This window comes from Pelmatolapia mariae, linkage group LG6, assembly GCF_036321145.2.
Source record: "Pelmatolapia mariae isolate MD_Pm_ZW linkage group LG6, Pm_UMD_F_2, whole genome shotgun sequence".
Taxonomy (NCBI): domain Eukaryota; kingdom Metazoa; phylum Chordata; class Actinopteri; order Cichliformes; family Cichlidae; genus Pelmatolapia; species Pelmatolapia mariae.
In genome coordinates, this window is record NC_086232.1 from 43490327 (window position 1) to 43502771 (window position 12445).

At 47.4% G+C, this 12445-nt stretch overlaps 1 protein-coding gene across 1 annotated transcript; it reads right to left on the reverse strand.

Annotated features, from left to right (window-relative positions):
- Positions 1 to 14: 14 nt before the first annotated feature.
- mtmr7b (myotubularin related protein 7b) lies at positions 15 to 11982 on the reverse strand. The gene is made up of 14 exons (XM_063477091.1): positions 11653 to 11982; positions 10782 to 10907; positions 8860 to 9022; positions 8473 to 8630; positions 7640 to 7768; positions 7420 to 7554; positions 7185 to 7317; positions 6619 to 6728; positions 5021 to 5146; positions 4890 to 4939; positions 4228 to 4428; positions 3385 to 3519; positions 2036 to 2162; positions 15 to 1286 (listed from the first exon to the last, which is right to left on the reverse strand). Exons 1-14 carry the CDS (start codon positions 11674 to 11676, stop codon positions 933 to 935), a joined length of 1971 nt encoding a protein of 656 aa, XP_063333161.1. The 5' UTR covers positions 11677 to 11982; the 3' UTR covers positions 15 to 932.
- Positions 11983 to 12445: the final 463 nt, after the last annotated feature.

Consider the following 12445-nt stretch of genomic DNA (forward strand, 5'->3'; position numbering starts at 1 on the left):
TGTCTATATGTGTGTGTGTGTGTGTCTATATGTGTGTGTGTGTGTGTCTATATGTGTGTCTATATGTGTGTGTGTGTGTGTCTGTGTGTGTGTGTCTATATGTGTGTGTGTGTGTGTGTCTATATGTGTGTGTGTGTGTGGGTGTGTGTGTGTGTGTGTGTGTTTTGGAGCATTTCAGTCAGAGTGTCCGTTTGTGGGGTTGTGTTACTGTGACAGTTTAAACTACGTTTGTCTCTAATAAAAATTCTCCCCGGTGTTCCCAAAGTAACTGTGGCAGAAGCCCCGCCCACCAGGGGCTTAAAGGGGGCGGGTCCTTTTGAACTGAATCAAAGCTGCTCTAGCAGCCCAACAATAATCAGCACTTCAGACTGAGCAGACGGCTGATCCAGGATCAGATCGAAGCCCTCTGACTCTGAGGAAACGGCCGCCTGTCGTCCACACAAATACGATCCCACAGGTGTGATTGCTGTGAAGAGCTAACGAGCTAACGAGGGCCATGCTGAACACGTACAGCACGGTGAGGGACTGACAGCAGGTCAGCTTCATGATCTACAGTGAAACCTTTTATGCCTGTTATGGACGAGGAAGACTGGGTGGGAACAAGTTTTCAGACTGGTCTGAAGAGAGGAAGAGTTCAGTGAAGAGAAGAAGAGACAATAACTCGTGTGTGTTTGTTCTGATTGCTTTAAACTCGTGTGTGTGTCTGACTTCCTGTCACTGTGCAGTCGTGCGTTTCTCTACAAATGTCAGTAACCTAAAAACATTTAAATTAAAGCAGCCTGTCTGTTCTGTGAACCAAACAAGTTAAACCGTGTTTTCACCTCCGTCTCAAACGCCGCCGAGGTTTCTCCCTTTAACCCGAAAACGTCACCTCGCCGTCCTGTGAATAAATATTAATAAAAGTCAGCGGGGTCCCTTCGATCCGGTCTGTGTCACTCCAAGTCTGGGTCCTTGCCGACATCACCGCCGCTGGATGAGCGGCTGCTGAGGTCGGCCACGCCCGACTCCAGGTCGCTGCAGGTGGAGAGGTCATCGGGGTCGTGACTCTTGAGCTGGGCATGTGGCCCTAAGGGCAGGGAGAAGGCCGGCTCCTTGGTGTGAGTCTTCTGATTGGCTGGTGCAGAGGAAAGTGTGTGACTGCTGTCCTGTGCGGGGCTGGCGATTGGCTCTCTGTATAAGGTGGGCGGGTCCGGCCCGCTGTGCCTCTGCAGCAGGCAGCTAGTCCTCCTCCGGGGAACCTCGATCTTCTCCCAGGTGATCGGCTTCCCCGTCAGTGCTGCGATCCTCTGCATAGACGACAAGAAGCTTACAATCAGCTGAGAGGACTCATAATTGGAAAAACTTTACTAACACTCAGGGAGGTTAGAACGAGGCTGCAGCCCAGCTGCAGTTCCCCTCACGTCCACTAGAGGCTCCAGCAGTGACTCAGTCCCATAGACTCCCATGTTAAAACTTTACAGAAGAAACAAACGTGTTTTTAACATGACTGTAGCTGCTAGCTGTCTGACTTCACCTCAGCTAACCCTGAACTTGACCTCTGTACCGTGTTTGTGCTGTTGCAGCTTTTTAATGACATCATCTGACCAATAACGTGTCTGCTGCAAGGTTACTGGACTAGCAGACCGTCCAATTAGAAGTTACTGAGCGCTAACATCAGGTATGTGTGACACAGTCTATGGTAGCCAAATACAGTCACCTTTACGCAACCCAACAGGGCGGCTAATACTAACATGCTAATGTAACTGTGAGATATAGAGCCAGTTTCCTTCTTTTATATACAGTCTTTGCTACCAACATAAGACATTTAAAAAAAACATTTAATCTAGAAACTTCTGCAGACTTTTTTAAATTGGTTTAATAACTGCTGAATTATTTTTAATTTTTTGGGTAAAAAGTTTTAAAAAGTAGACGATCGCAGTTTAAGCAGCGAAGCTGAAGTTAACGATCTGTGCTGATGTCATAACAGGCGTGTCGTGTGTTGTATGCCTTGTCTGGAGCCCGGGTGGTGGTGGTGGGCGGTTCCTCCTGGCGGTACCTCCTGGTGATTGGTCAGCTCCTCTTCCAGCTGCTGGGACTCCTCCCTCACGGCAGACAGGAAGTCGGCAGGTGACTGGCGGGGAGGCGTCGATTTCTCAGCGTGGTTATAGAGACCCTTCCACATCCTGGAGGAGAATAAATGTAAAATATAAAAGCAGAGAAACTCTCTGCATGTTTCAGAGATTCAGGCAAACAAAACAAATGCACAAAACCAGCAACTCAGTGCAGCTTCCTTTAACCCGTTAAAGCCGGTTGGAGCGGGCACGCTCCGTTTTGCGTAACTATTTTTAAATCCCTGTAGAACCGGAACCACGTAAGAAAGCACAATAATTTTGTATTTTTTGCATATGAAACTGTAGTAGTTGTACTTACATCTTATGCCATCAGTTTATCCGAGGTCACGGTTTCCTTCCACATACAGCTTTGCAAAAACAGCATAAAAACCACTTGCAGCAACAAAAACATAATATTCCAGAAACACGCTTTGCTGATCCGATCAGCTGTTCGTAACACTTCCTACACTGGAATAGACGTCAGCGCAAACTATCGCATGTCCACCATTACCTGGCCGAAACAGGAAGTGACGTCATTTTCGCGGAAAATTTAGTTTTTTACCTTCGGGGCCTTATAAGCCTATACTGGTGTTTTTAAAAGTCATGTTTGACTCCATGTTTTTCTGAATTGTTTCTGGGATGCTTAGAACTCAAGTTGCACTGCTGGAAATAGTTTATTTTGATGCATATGCTGTTTTCTTTGCAAATTTGTATTATAATATTTATTTCCGTTTTTCCAGCAGTATATACAAATTGGTGCATCTCAAAAATAAAACTATGAAGACACTCAAAATACATTTCCTGTTGTTAGAAACTATTTTGTGCAACTTTTTTGTATTTACAGTGTTAAGGGACAAACCTCTTAAATTTCTCTAACTAGAAATATATGTAAAAAACCCCAAAAACTATGTTTTTTTCTAGTTTATTGCTCTTTTTTGTAATTTATGTAGTTATTATTGACTTAATGCATACATATTATCAATATTTGGACTATAACGGTTATATTGATGTATAGCAACTTGAAATGCTCCCAAAAGTGGCACTACAGCATGTAAAAATATAAAGTAAGCTCTGGCGGACTTGGTTCTACGGTGGGTCTTAAAGGGTTAACCTCCTGCTGCTTAAATAAATAAATTTAACAGGAATCGTCATCATGTTTCCAGCTAAGCTATCAGGATCCACAGAATCAGACACACTGTTGGGAAACGCAGCCAGCTGGAATGAACCAGGACTACACTTCCTGTTTTGTGAGGGAGAACGCGGTTATGTTGGTGTTTTTGCTGCAGTGACTCACTTGAAGTAGTAGGGGGAGGTGTTGGGTCTCAGCACGCCCTGACTCTGGCTCAGCTCGGCCTTGTACAGAGGGTTGGTGTACTCGCCTCGGTCCTTCCACAGCTGAGGCCACACCGAGTGAGTGCGCTCATGAAGCCTGCAGACACACATCGCACAGCCTGACTGTTGGTTTTTGGAGCGCTACGAATAAAAGTGGATTACAAGCGGCGTGCTCGCCGTCGCCTGTGGACACGAGCTGTGGTCTGTGACGAGGTCGTGACCCTGCAGAGTGGCAGGTGGTTAACGACGGACTGTTCCTCATTAAAAACATTTAAGGTTTCTGCACTTCCTGTTTCTTACTTCCTTAAATAAAAACGAGCAGCGGGCAGATATCCACACAGACGTGCCAGGACTGTGAGGACATCAGTCCATCAACACATTCTGTCCAGTTTCAGAAACTCGTCTCATTTAAATAAAAGCTACGACGACTGATTTTCTTCCTCTAACACAGGAGTGGGACCTCCAGGCCTCGAGGGCCAGTGTCCTGCAGGCGTTAGATGTGTCCTTCATCCAACACAGCTGATGTAAATGTCTTGAAGTTCTCTAGAGGCCCGGTAGTGAACTAATCATGTGATCCAGGTGTGCTGACCCAGAGTGAGATCTAACACCTGCAGGACGCCGGCCCTCGAGGCCTGGAGTTCCCACTCCTGCTGGTCATTACATCAGGACCAGTCGCTGCTTTCTACTTTTTCCTCTTTGGATCCGTCGCATAAACAGGACTGATTTCTTAAATCCATTCAGACCCCGAAAAGCCAACTCGCCTGCTGACAGTAAGAGCCTGTGAATCAGGGACGCTCGTCCTCACCTCATGTCCCGACGCTCCTTCTGGCTGTTTCCCAGGAAGGTCCCGTACTGACACGAGTACACGTGAGCGTGGATGGCGATGAGGAAGCGCTCGTTGAACTCAAAGGCACACGGGAACTGCTCTGACAGCTGCCACACGCACTCCAGGAACTGGTCGATGACGGGGGACACCTCTTTGGGATCTCTGTCCAGGTGAGCGTACCTGCAAGGGCACAGAGCAATATTCATGTGTTAAATCAGGTAAAGAGCAAATATGAAAGAGTAATTAAACTGTTGATGCTCTTGTTGAATGTCACCTGTACAGGTAAGCTTGACATCACTAACAGAAACTAATGAACCTGATGTCTCACGTTTACTGGAGTCTGTGCTCACGTCTCTACAATCATGAGATTTGAAACATTAGAACTGAGGTTCTGCTGTTTTCCTCTGAAGTGAAACTCGTTTCGATTGTTCGGATCAACCCTCGTCTTCAGCTTCTCTTTCAGTTTCAACCTCGGAGCTCATTACAGAACTGGCACTGCCGCCCTCTTCTTCTTCTTCATGGTTTTCTCACACCATAGGACCAAAGTGTCTGAAACGTCTTTATCGTGGACTAAAAACATGTGTGGACAGAAAGATGCAAGAGAAGCGTCCGAATGAGAGACCAGACTCAAAGTTACTGACCTGTGTGAGAACTTGTGGCCAAACGACACCCAGTCTCTCTCTATCAGCACCTAGAAGAAGAAGAGGAGGAGGTATGGATGTGAGACGGCAGAGGAAGAACAGGCGATCATCAGCGCGGCCGTCTGCGTTACCATGAGGCCTCTGATGGTCCTGTAGTACGGGTCCAGCAGGATACTGGCCACAGAGCAGGCCTGAGCGGTCCTGTCCCAGCCGTCTGAGCAGTGAACCAGCACGCTGACGCCTTCGTCCGCCACCGCCTGGAGAGAGCGCAGAGAGCAGGAGTCTGACTTTAGTGCCTGATGGAGCTGCGACTGCTGACCGAACCTGACAAAGTCCTGATGTAATGACCACGTTTTAAAAAAACATAACACGACGGGTTACCGTGAGGCAAGCTGGCAACGGGTGTTTTTTTGAGTTTAGCAAATCCAATCAGAGCATGGAGGCTGTGCTCAGGTGTGCACAGCTCTACCTGTGGAGGCATTTACATGTAGCGTAGTAAAGCCCGCCTGCCTGTCAGCCACGCTGGGCGTCCTCCACCACAAACAGCAGCACAGCGCGTCCACTTTGACCATCCCCACCGCAAGGCCCCGACTTCGTATCATTAACAACGTTTAAGTTTTTATTTCTCACGTCTGATAAATAAAAGTCGTGACATCATTCATCGATTACGAAGCATCAACTGAACCTGACGAGCGCAAAGTGGATCCACCTGACTGAGACCCCCCCCGAGTGACCGCTAGTTAATAAAACATTAGCTCTGCTGAGTGTGTGTGTACTAGGGCTGGGCCAAATCATACCGTTCACGGTAACACAGGTATAATGTTGGGCAACGATAGGAAAATGAAATATGGCGATAGAATATGGGTAAAACGCGCATGTGCAGTGCCTTTGTTTTCATACACACATGGCAGAAAAAGCATGGCGGCGACGGAGAATGAGAAGGACGAAAGAGGATCGTTGAATGAAACGGATGAACCAGAACTGGTTTGTAAAAATGCTGCAGCTTCAGTGGTGTGGAACTGGTTTAGCTTTCGTCCGTCAGATACACAACAAAGCACTATTTTTGGTAGAGCATGCTAGCGGGCCGTCGTTATTACCGTGTTTTTTGGGAAATACGGCACACTTAAAATCAATCCTTTGATTTTTCTGAAAATCGACAGTGCCCCTTATAATCCCGTGTGCCTTATGTATGAACTCTGGTTGTGTTTACTGACCTCGAAATGATTTTATGTGCTACACGGCGCTCGAAAATCTGTCAAATGTTTTAGTACGACTTTGCTAAGCTACGAAGCCGCACAGCTTGATGGATTGTCGGAGCATTACGGCTATCGTAGGCAGGAGCCTCGCGGAGTGATACGTACTGTGCTTCAACATAATATTACCGTATTGTGTGTGTATAACCTCTTTTTAAGTTTTGTGGATGTTATACATGGTTATGCTGAGGATATGTCGGCCAGTTTCCACTGGAAATGCCTTTTGGTTAAACTGTCAGCAGGAATTTGCATTTGCACTGTTACAGTTTTATATAACTTTAATGCACATAAAAAACAGCTGCTTGTTTAAGTGAAAATACATTGATGGGTTTTTTGCACTAATAAAGTTGTGGCGTTGTAAAGTATTTTGTCTCGTGTCAATTATATCATCAGTTATATCGTTATCGCAAATTTTCAAATGTATATCGTGATAAATATTTTTGGTCATATCGCCCTGCTCTAGCGCGTACACACACCCGGGCTACGAAGACGCCGGCATCCAATATGGCTTTGATGTGTTTGAGCCAACCAGAGTTCTCCAGCCCCCACAGGAAGTCTGTCATGGACGGAGATCGCATTTCCCCCACTGAGAGAGAGAGAGAGAGAGAGAGAGAGAGAGAGAGAGAGAGAGAGAGAGAGAGAGAGAGAGAGAGAGAGAGACAAACAAAGGAAAAGATGCAATCAGAGGAAGTCTGTATTTACTGATCGTTTGGTAAGCTTAACATTTCTTCCTCATTACTGATGATTGCTCTTTGTTTACCACACACACACACACACACACACACACACACACACACACACGTCTGGTTTGCTATCCTCGTGGGGACATCCCATTGACATAATGCTTTCCCTAGCCCCTTACCCTAACCCTAACCATTAAAAATGAATGCCTAACCCTGACCCTTACCTTAAACCTAACCATAACCTAATTGTAACCCTGACAGTAAAACCCCACCAGGATAGTAAAAGTCAGATTTTGGTCCCCACCAGGATAGTACGAACCCGTACACACACACACACGCGCACGCACACGCGTGGTTACCGTCGATGATCTTCTGCTGGCTGCTCCTCATCACGTGAATGTTTTCAATGCCGATGAACTGCAGCTTGATGTTGGTGTAGTGGTCCTCGTTCTCGTAGCCTTTACCTGCCGCTCGATTCGCCATCGCGTTCAGCTGCACGCACACACACTCTGTTAGTCACAACACCTCTTCATGATGCTGTGTGTGTGTGTGTGTGTGTGTGTGTGTGTGTGTGTGTGTGTGTGTGTGTGTTACCTTGGGCCTGGTATCCACCACGTAGATGTAGTCACTTCCAGGGTTGGACTTCATCAGCGCCTGCAGCATCATCTCGTCCTCCTGACAGCGCCCACTGAAGCCCGACAGCGGCTGACTGCAGCGGCACACGGCGGCCTGCAGCGCGAAGAACACACTCAGAATCCCACCTTCCTGTGTGTGTGTGTGTGTGTGTGTGTGTGTGTCTGTGTCTGTGTCTGACCAGTGTGTCCTGGTGGAAGTACGACAAAGCAGGAAATCGTCCTCGACTTCTGAACCTCGAGCTGCCCACGATGATGGCGGGCGTGGCCGACTTTGGAACAAACAGCTCTGAAGGGTATGTATCACACACCTGCAGGACACGCACGCGCGCGCGCGCACACACACACACACACACACACACACACACACACACACACACACACACTGTTTAAGCTCATTCGGTGCATTTTAAACATCATGTTACGATGATTACGCCGAGCTGCTCAGCTGGTTCCAGCACGAACGCTGCAGACTGAGACAAACAGCTGCTTTGCTAAAATCGTCCCCTCTGAGAATATTTACTGCTCCTTCCTGATGAAATATTCAGAGACCGTCAACACCACAGGTGACCTGGAAGCCTGACTGGACCCTGAGCTGGAGGAAATTCATGGTGGTGCTGTGACGTAGCTGATGATAACTGTGAGTGAGGCTGAAGGGAGGCTTGCTTGAGCTAATCTACCAAACCTTTTAAAAACTACTCACTGACTTAAAGAGACAAATATTCACAGGTTCAGATCGCAGCAGAGACGAAGCTCTGCAAACTACACAAACACATGAAACGAGGAAAACACCTTCATCAGTCTGAGCGTGCAGACAGCAACGCTTAAACGTGATGAACAGAGTCTGAATATGGCGATATGGCGAGTATTTGTAGTCAGACTGATGGGGACGGCCTCTGGAGGCGCCGAGCTCTCAGAGCCGTCGGGCGTATAAGCAGCAGCTTCATGTCAAAGTGCAGAAATGTACTCGTTATCTGTCAAATAATTAACATTGTGTCACATGATCATGACTGACCCTGTATTCGCTGTTTGCTGCCGTGGCAACCCACAGGTTGTTAGGGACGCCCATCCTCTTGTAGTCGGCCGCGAGGTCGATGAAGTTCCACGACTCCTCCCTCTCCTCTTTGTTCACGTTGGGGTTAAAGGACAGACAGTACAGCTCGCTGTACTTCTCTGAGAGGAGACCAGGATTTAAAAATCTGTGTTTTACACACACACACACACACACACACACACACACACACACACACACACACACACACGCACACAAACACACACGCACACACACACACACACGCACACACACACACGCACACACACACACGCACACACACACACGCACACACACACACGCACACACACACACACACACGCACACACACACACGCACACACACACACACCTGGCCGTGACAGTCTGGCCAATGAGGCGTGGACGTCCAAGCAGTCTCGCTCCTGTGGAATGAAGATCTGGAAGATCCGGAAGTCCTTACAGCGAAGGATCAGCTGACCTCCTGAGGGGGTGGTGGGCGGCCTCTCCACGCTGCTCACCATGCTGTGCAATACCTGTAACACACACACACACACACACATGTGCGCACACACACGCGCAGTTACTTCCTGTAGACCTGCATCACCAAGCAGAGAACATTACTGTAAAGCACACCCATCATGGAGCAGCCCGCCGTGGCCTTGCTAGCGTAGCCTCTCTGATTTCCTAACAGGAAGTGCCCGGCCCACAGGAAGTACAGCTGTGCTGGGGTTCTTCTCCTCGTTTCTTGTTTATACCTTACAGAGCTGGGATATGACTGATCATTTTGGGCTGCTGGAGTTACAAACCTCATGAAACTTTGCTCCAGCTCTGCCTCTGATAGGCTGGTACGCCTCTGTGGTAGTTAGAAGAGAAGCTGCGTTCACTGTCGGCCGTTTGTGTTTGTATTCATAGTTTCTTTGGACTATTTGGAGGGAAGAATTATGGGAATTCAACCAACATGAGATAAAAGACACACGTGTGGAGGTTGAGACCAACCAAACCAACACTGAACCATAACATGAACTGGTTTGGGTCAGAGCCAATCAGACGCAGCATAGATTTAATGAAGAACAAAATTACGTGCTGTGCTGTGAAAGAGAAAAGTAACGTTTTTTTGCAGAAGCTAATCTACACCTCGCTCTGACTCTGTCCTTTGTTTCTGCTAATCCAGTCAGCAGTCTGAGCCTGCTGAGTGAAATGTGACACGCCTGGATCTCTTCATCATCCACTCCGGTCCACGGGGACGAGGCGGACTCCTAAGAGGGGGGAGGGTGGCATCTTTTCTTCCCGTGTCTGGAAAACCACCCAGCCCCCGGAACTCTGTGAAAACACTGCACACCACTGATATCAGTGATATCCCCGATGAAGCTACGCCGCTCCTCATCATGATGAATGTGCAGCTAACAGCAGAGGAGACGAGGAGCTGCATAAACACAGATTATTATTTTTCTTTTACTGCTTCTGCTCAGACAGGATTCATCAGACTGGCAGGAAATATCTGCCTGCATGAGAAATTCCTGCTTTTAAAACAGAAATATGAATCTGAATGAGAACTCTGTGCACAGCTTCTGAAAGCTGCTCCTTTAATCTGAGCATAAAAACCTCTAATTCTCGTCTCACTGTCACTCTGAGGATCCATATTTAACCTCCTTCTTTCAGGGCTTTGTAATTAATATGATGCTCTCCAGCAGCTTTCACTGTCAAATAAATGTTTCTCTGTGGATCACATTTCTGTCAAAAACGCCTTCATATTTTCGTGTGCATCTCTGCAGCCCGACACACGCAGCTGGATAAATCCACCCAGGCTGATGGAGTCCAGCTCCAAATTTATTCTCAGACTCCACATTTCTCGTATACCGGCTGATGTTTCAGCCTCTGAAACCTGCCTGCAGCCTCCGCTGGAGCTCCTCAGAGTTAACATCTCCACTTTTACAACACAACTAATCATGTTTACAGCCTGCTGCACAAACCTGTGTGGTCTTTGTGCTGTTGGAGCCTTTTTAATGCAATTATCTGAGCAACCAGCCAAGAAGTCTGAGTGAAACTCAGGGTTTTATTGGGACGTTACTGAGCACTGATAGCATGCAGCTGTGTGTTCCCTGGTATGATTCTCTAACACGGCCAGCTAACGTTCTTTTATCCAAATATGGCGTCTTCCATCTGTAACACGGCCTCCTGCAGCTCTCACTGCGTGCAGGCTTTGCCTCATACGCTAATCTGAGAGCTCGACAGGTAACAATGTGGTCGTGGGTGAAGGCGGGTACAATTATTATTCACGCTGTTGCAGGTTACCCATGTCTCCTTGCGCGTCTCCGGGTTGTTCTCCACAAAGATGGTGTGTGTGGCAGAGAGGTACAGAGTCCCGACGCTGGCCTTTCTCTGGCCTGACGACCGGTCCAGCAGACGCACGTTTTCCACCTGAACAAAGTCAGAGACGCACACGTCAACCACATGCACTGATCAAAGCATCCTCTGTGTCTACATGACGCTCCGTGTAATCCAGAGATTTTCCTCCAGATCACCTGAGAGGTAAGCATGTGCAAGGTTAAGCTCACTCAAGCTTTTAATACATTATTATTCACAAAAAGGCCAAAAACTGGGAAAATGCACAGACTGTCTCCTTTAACTACATGCTGAAGGCCCGTTTAAGCCGGATTTCTCCGTGTGATCTCCACAGTGGGTCTAAAACTGTGACATCCGGTGAAGAGCAGGTAAATCTGGTTGCGTACGCAGAGAAAAGCCCTTTGCGGGCTAGCTTTTATTAATAAGTATTATATAAATATTTCCGTAATGTCAGGCAGACTGTGTGAGGACCGTTAACTCTCTCTAACCCTCCATAAACAGATGATGATGATGATGCGTTTTAGAGGAGAAAGGAGTCATATGAGGAGGAAGATGGAGGTCAGCAGCACAGTGCTGACTCATGCCTGTGCAGATGTGCTCGTGCTGATTATTAAGAATAATAATTAAAATGAAAATGACGAGCTGCGTGGGAGCATCCTTACAGCCACACGCGGCAGGTGTTTACGGCTAACGTCGGGGCTGCTTCCATTATCGGACACGCAGTGTTAGCCTCTCACGTTCTGCTGGTCGCGCGCGCCGCCTCTGCTGCTCATCATCATCATTTATTTATTTTATTTTATTTATTTAAATAAGATCTTACCTTGGGTGTCCGTATGTGCTCCATCACTGCCGGCTGACACAGCGGAGGTGGAGGAGGTGATGGAGACAGTGGCCCGACGTTTTCCTTTATCCTCGCCAGCGGTTAAATTCCCTGCTTCACGCCGAGAGATGAGCCGTGTTCCCCGCTGCGGCTGCTCCAGAGCTGCCCTGAAGCGACTCCCATGACTTCCGTCCCTCCGTGTCCCGGTTCGGTTAGCCTAAACGAGACAAAACCGAGTCCGTGTCACCGCAGACCGCCAGCACCCGAGCTCCCACCACGTCTCCCGGGCCCGGCCGCTAACAGAGCCCCTTATAGCTGCTCCCGACACCACCATCACGTCAGCATTCATAACATCCGGTGATGCCTTTCAAAATAAAATGTAGACTAATACACGTTCCTTAACGTTAGCAGCAGCGGCAGTCCATCTTTAATAAAAGATGCTGCTTAAAAACTTTTATTCGTATAACTTTTTACAACTTCTTAAAATATTATTTTTGAATTTATTGATTTATGGTGAAATCAAAAGGAAACCTGCGGTTTATTTTGAAAGGTAAAAAGTGTTTTTTTTTCTTATTTTGGTGAACTTGATTACATATCGCGCCAGGCTCGTGCGCGCCAAACCGCAAGAGCGCGTGCGCAAACTTTACCTTGTATTTTGTTTATTTGTTTGTTTTTTTCTGATGTAATAATCGTGTTTTTGTGTTTCCTTTATATAAATGTTTAGTATTTACTGCTGTGTGTCATATATTCAGACACTACGGTCCTCTTTTGTTTCTTTGTATCATGCTACATT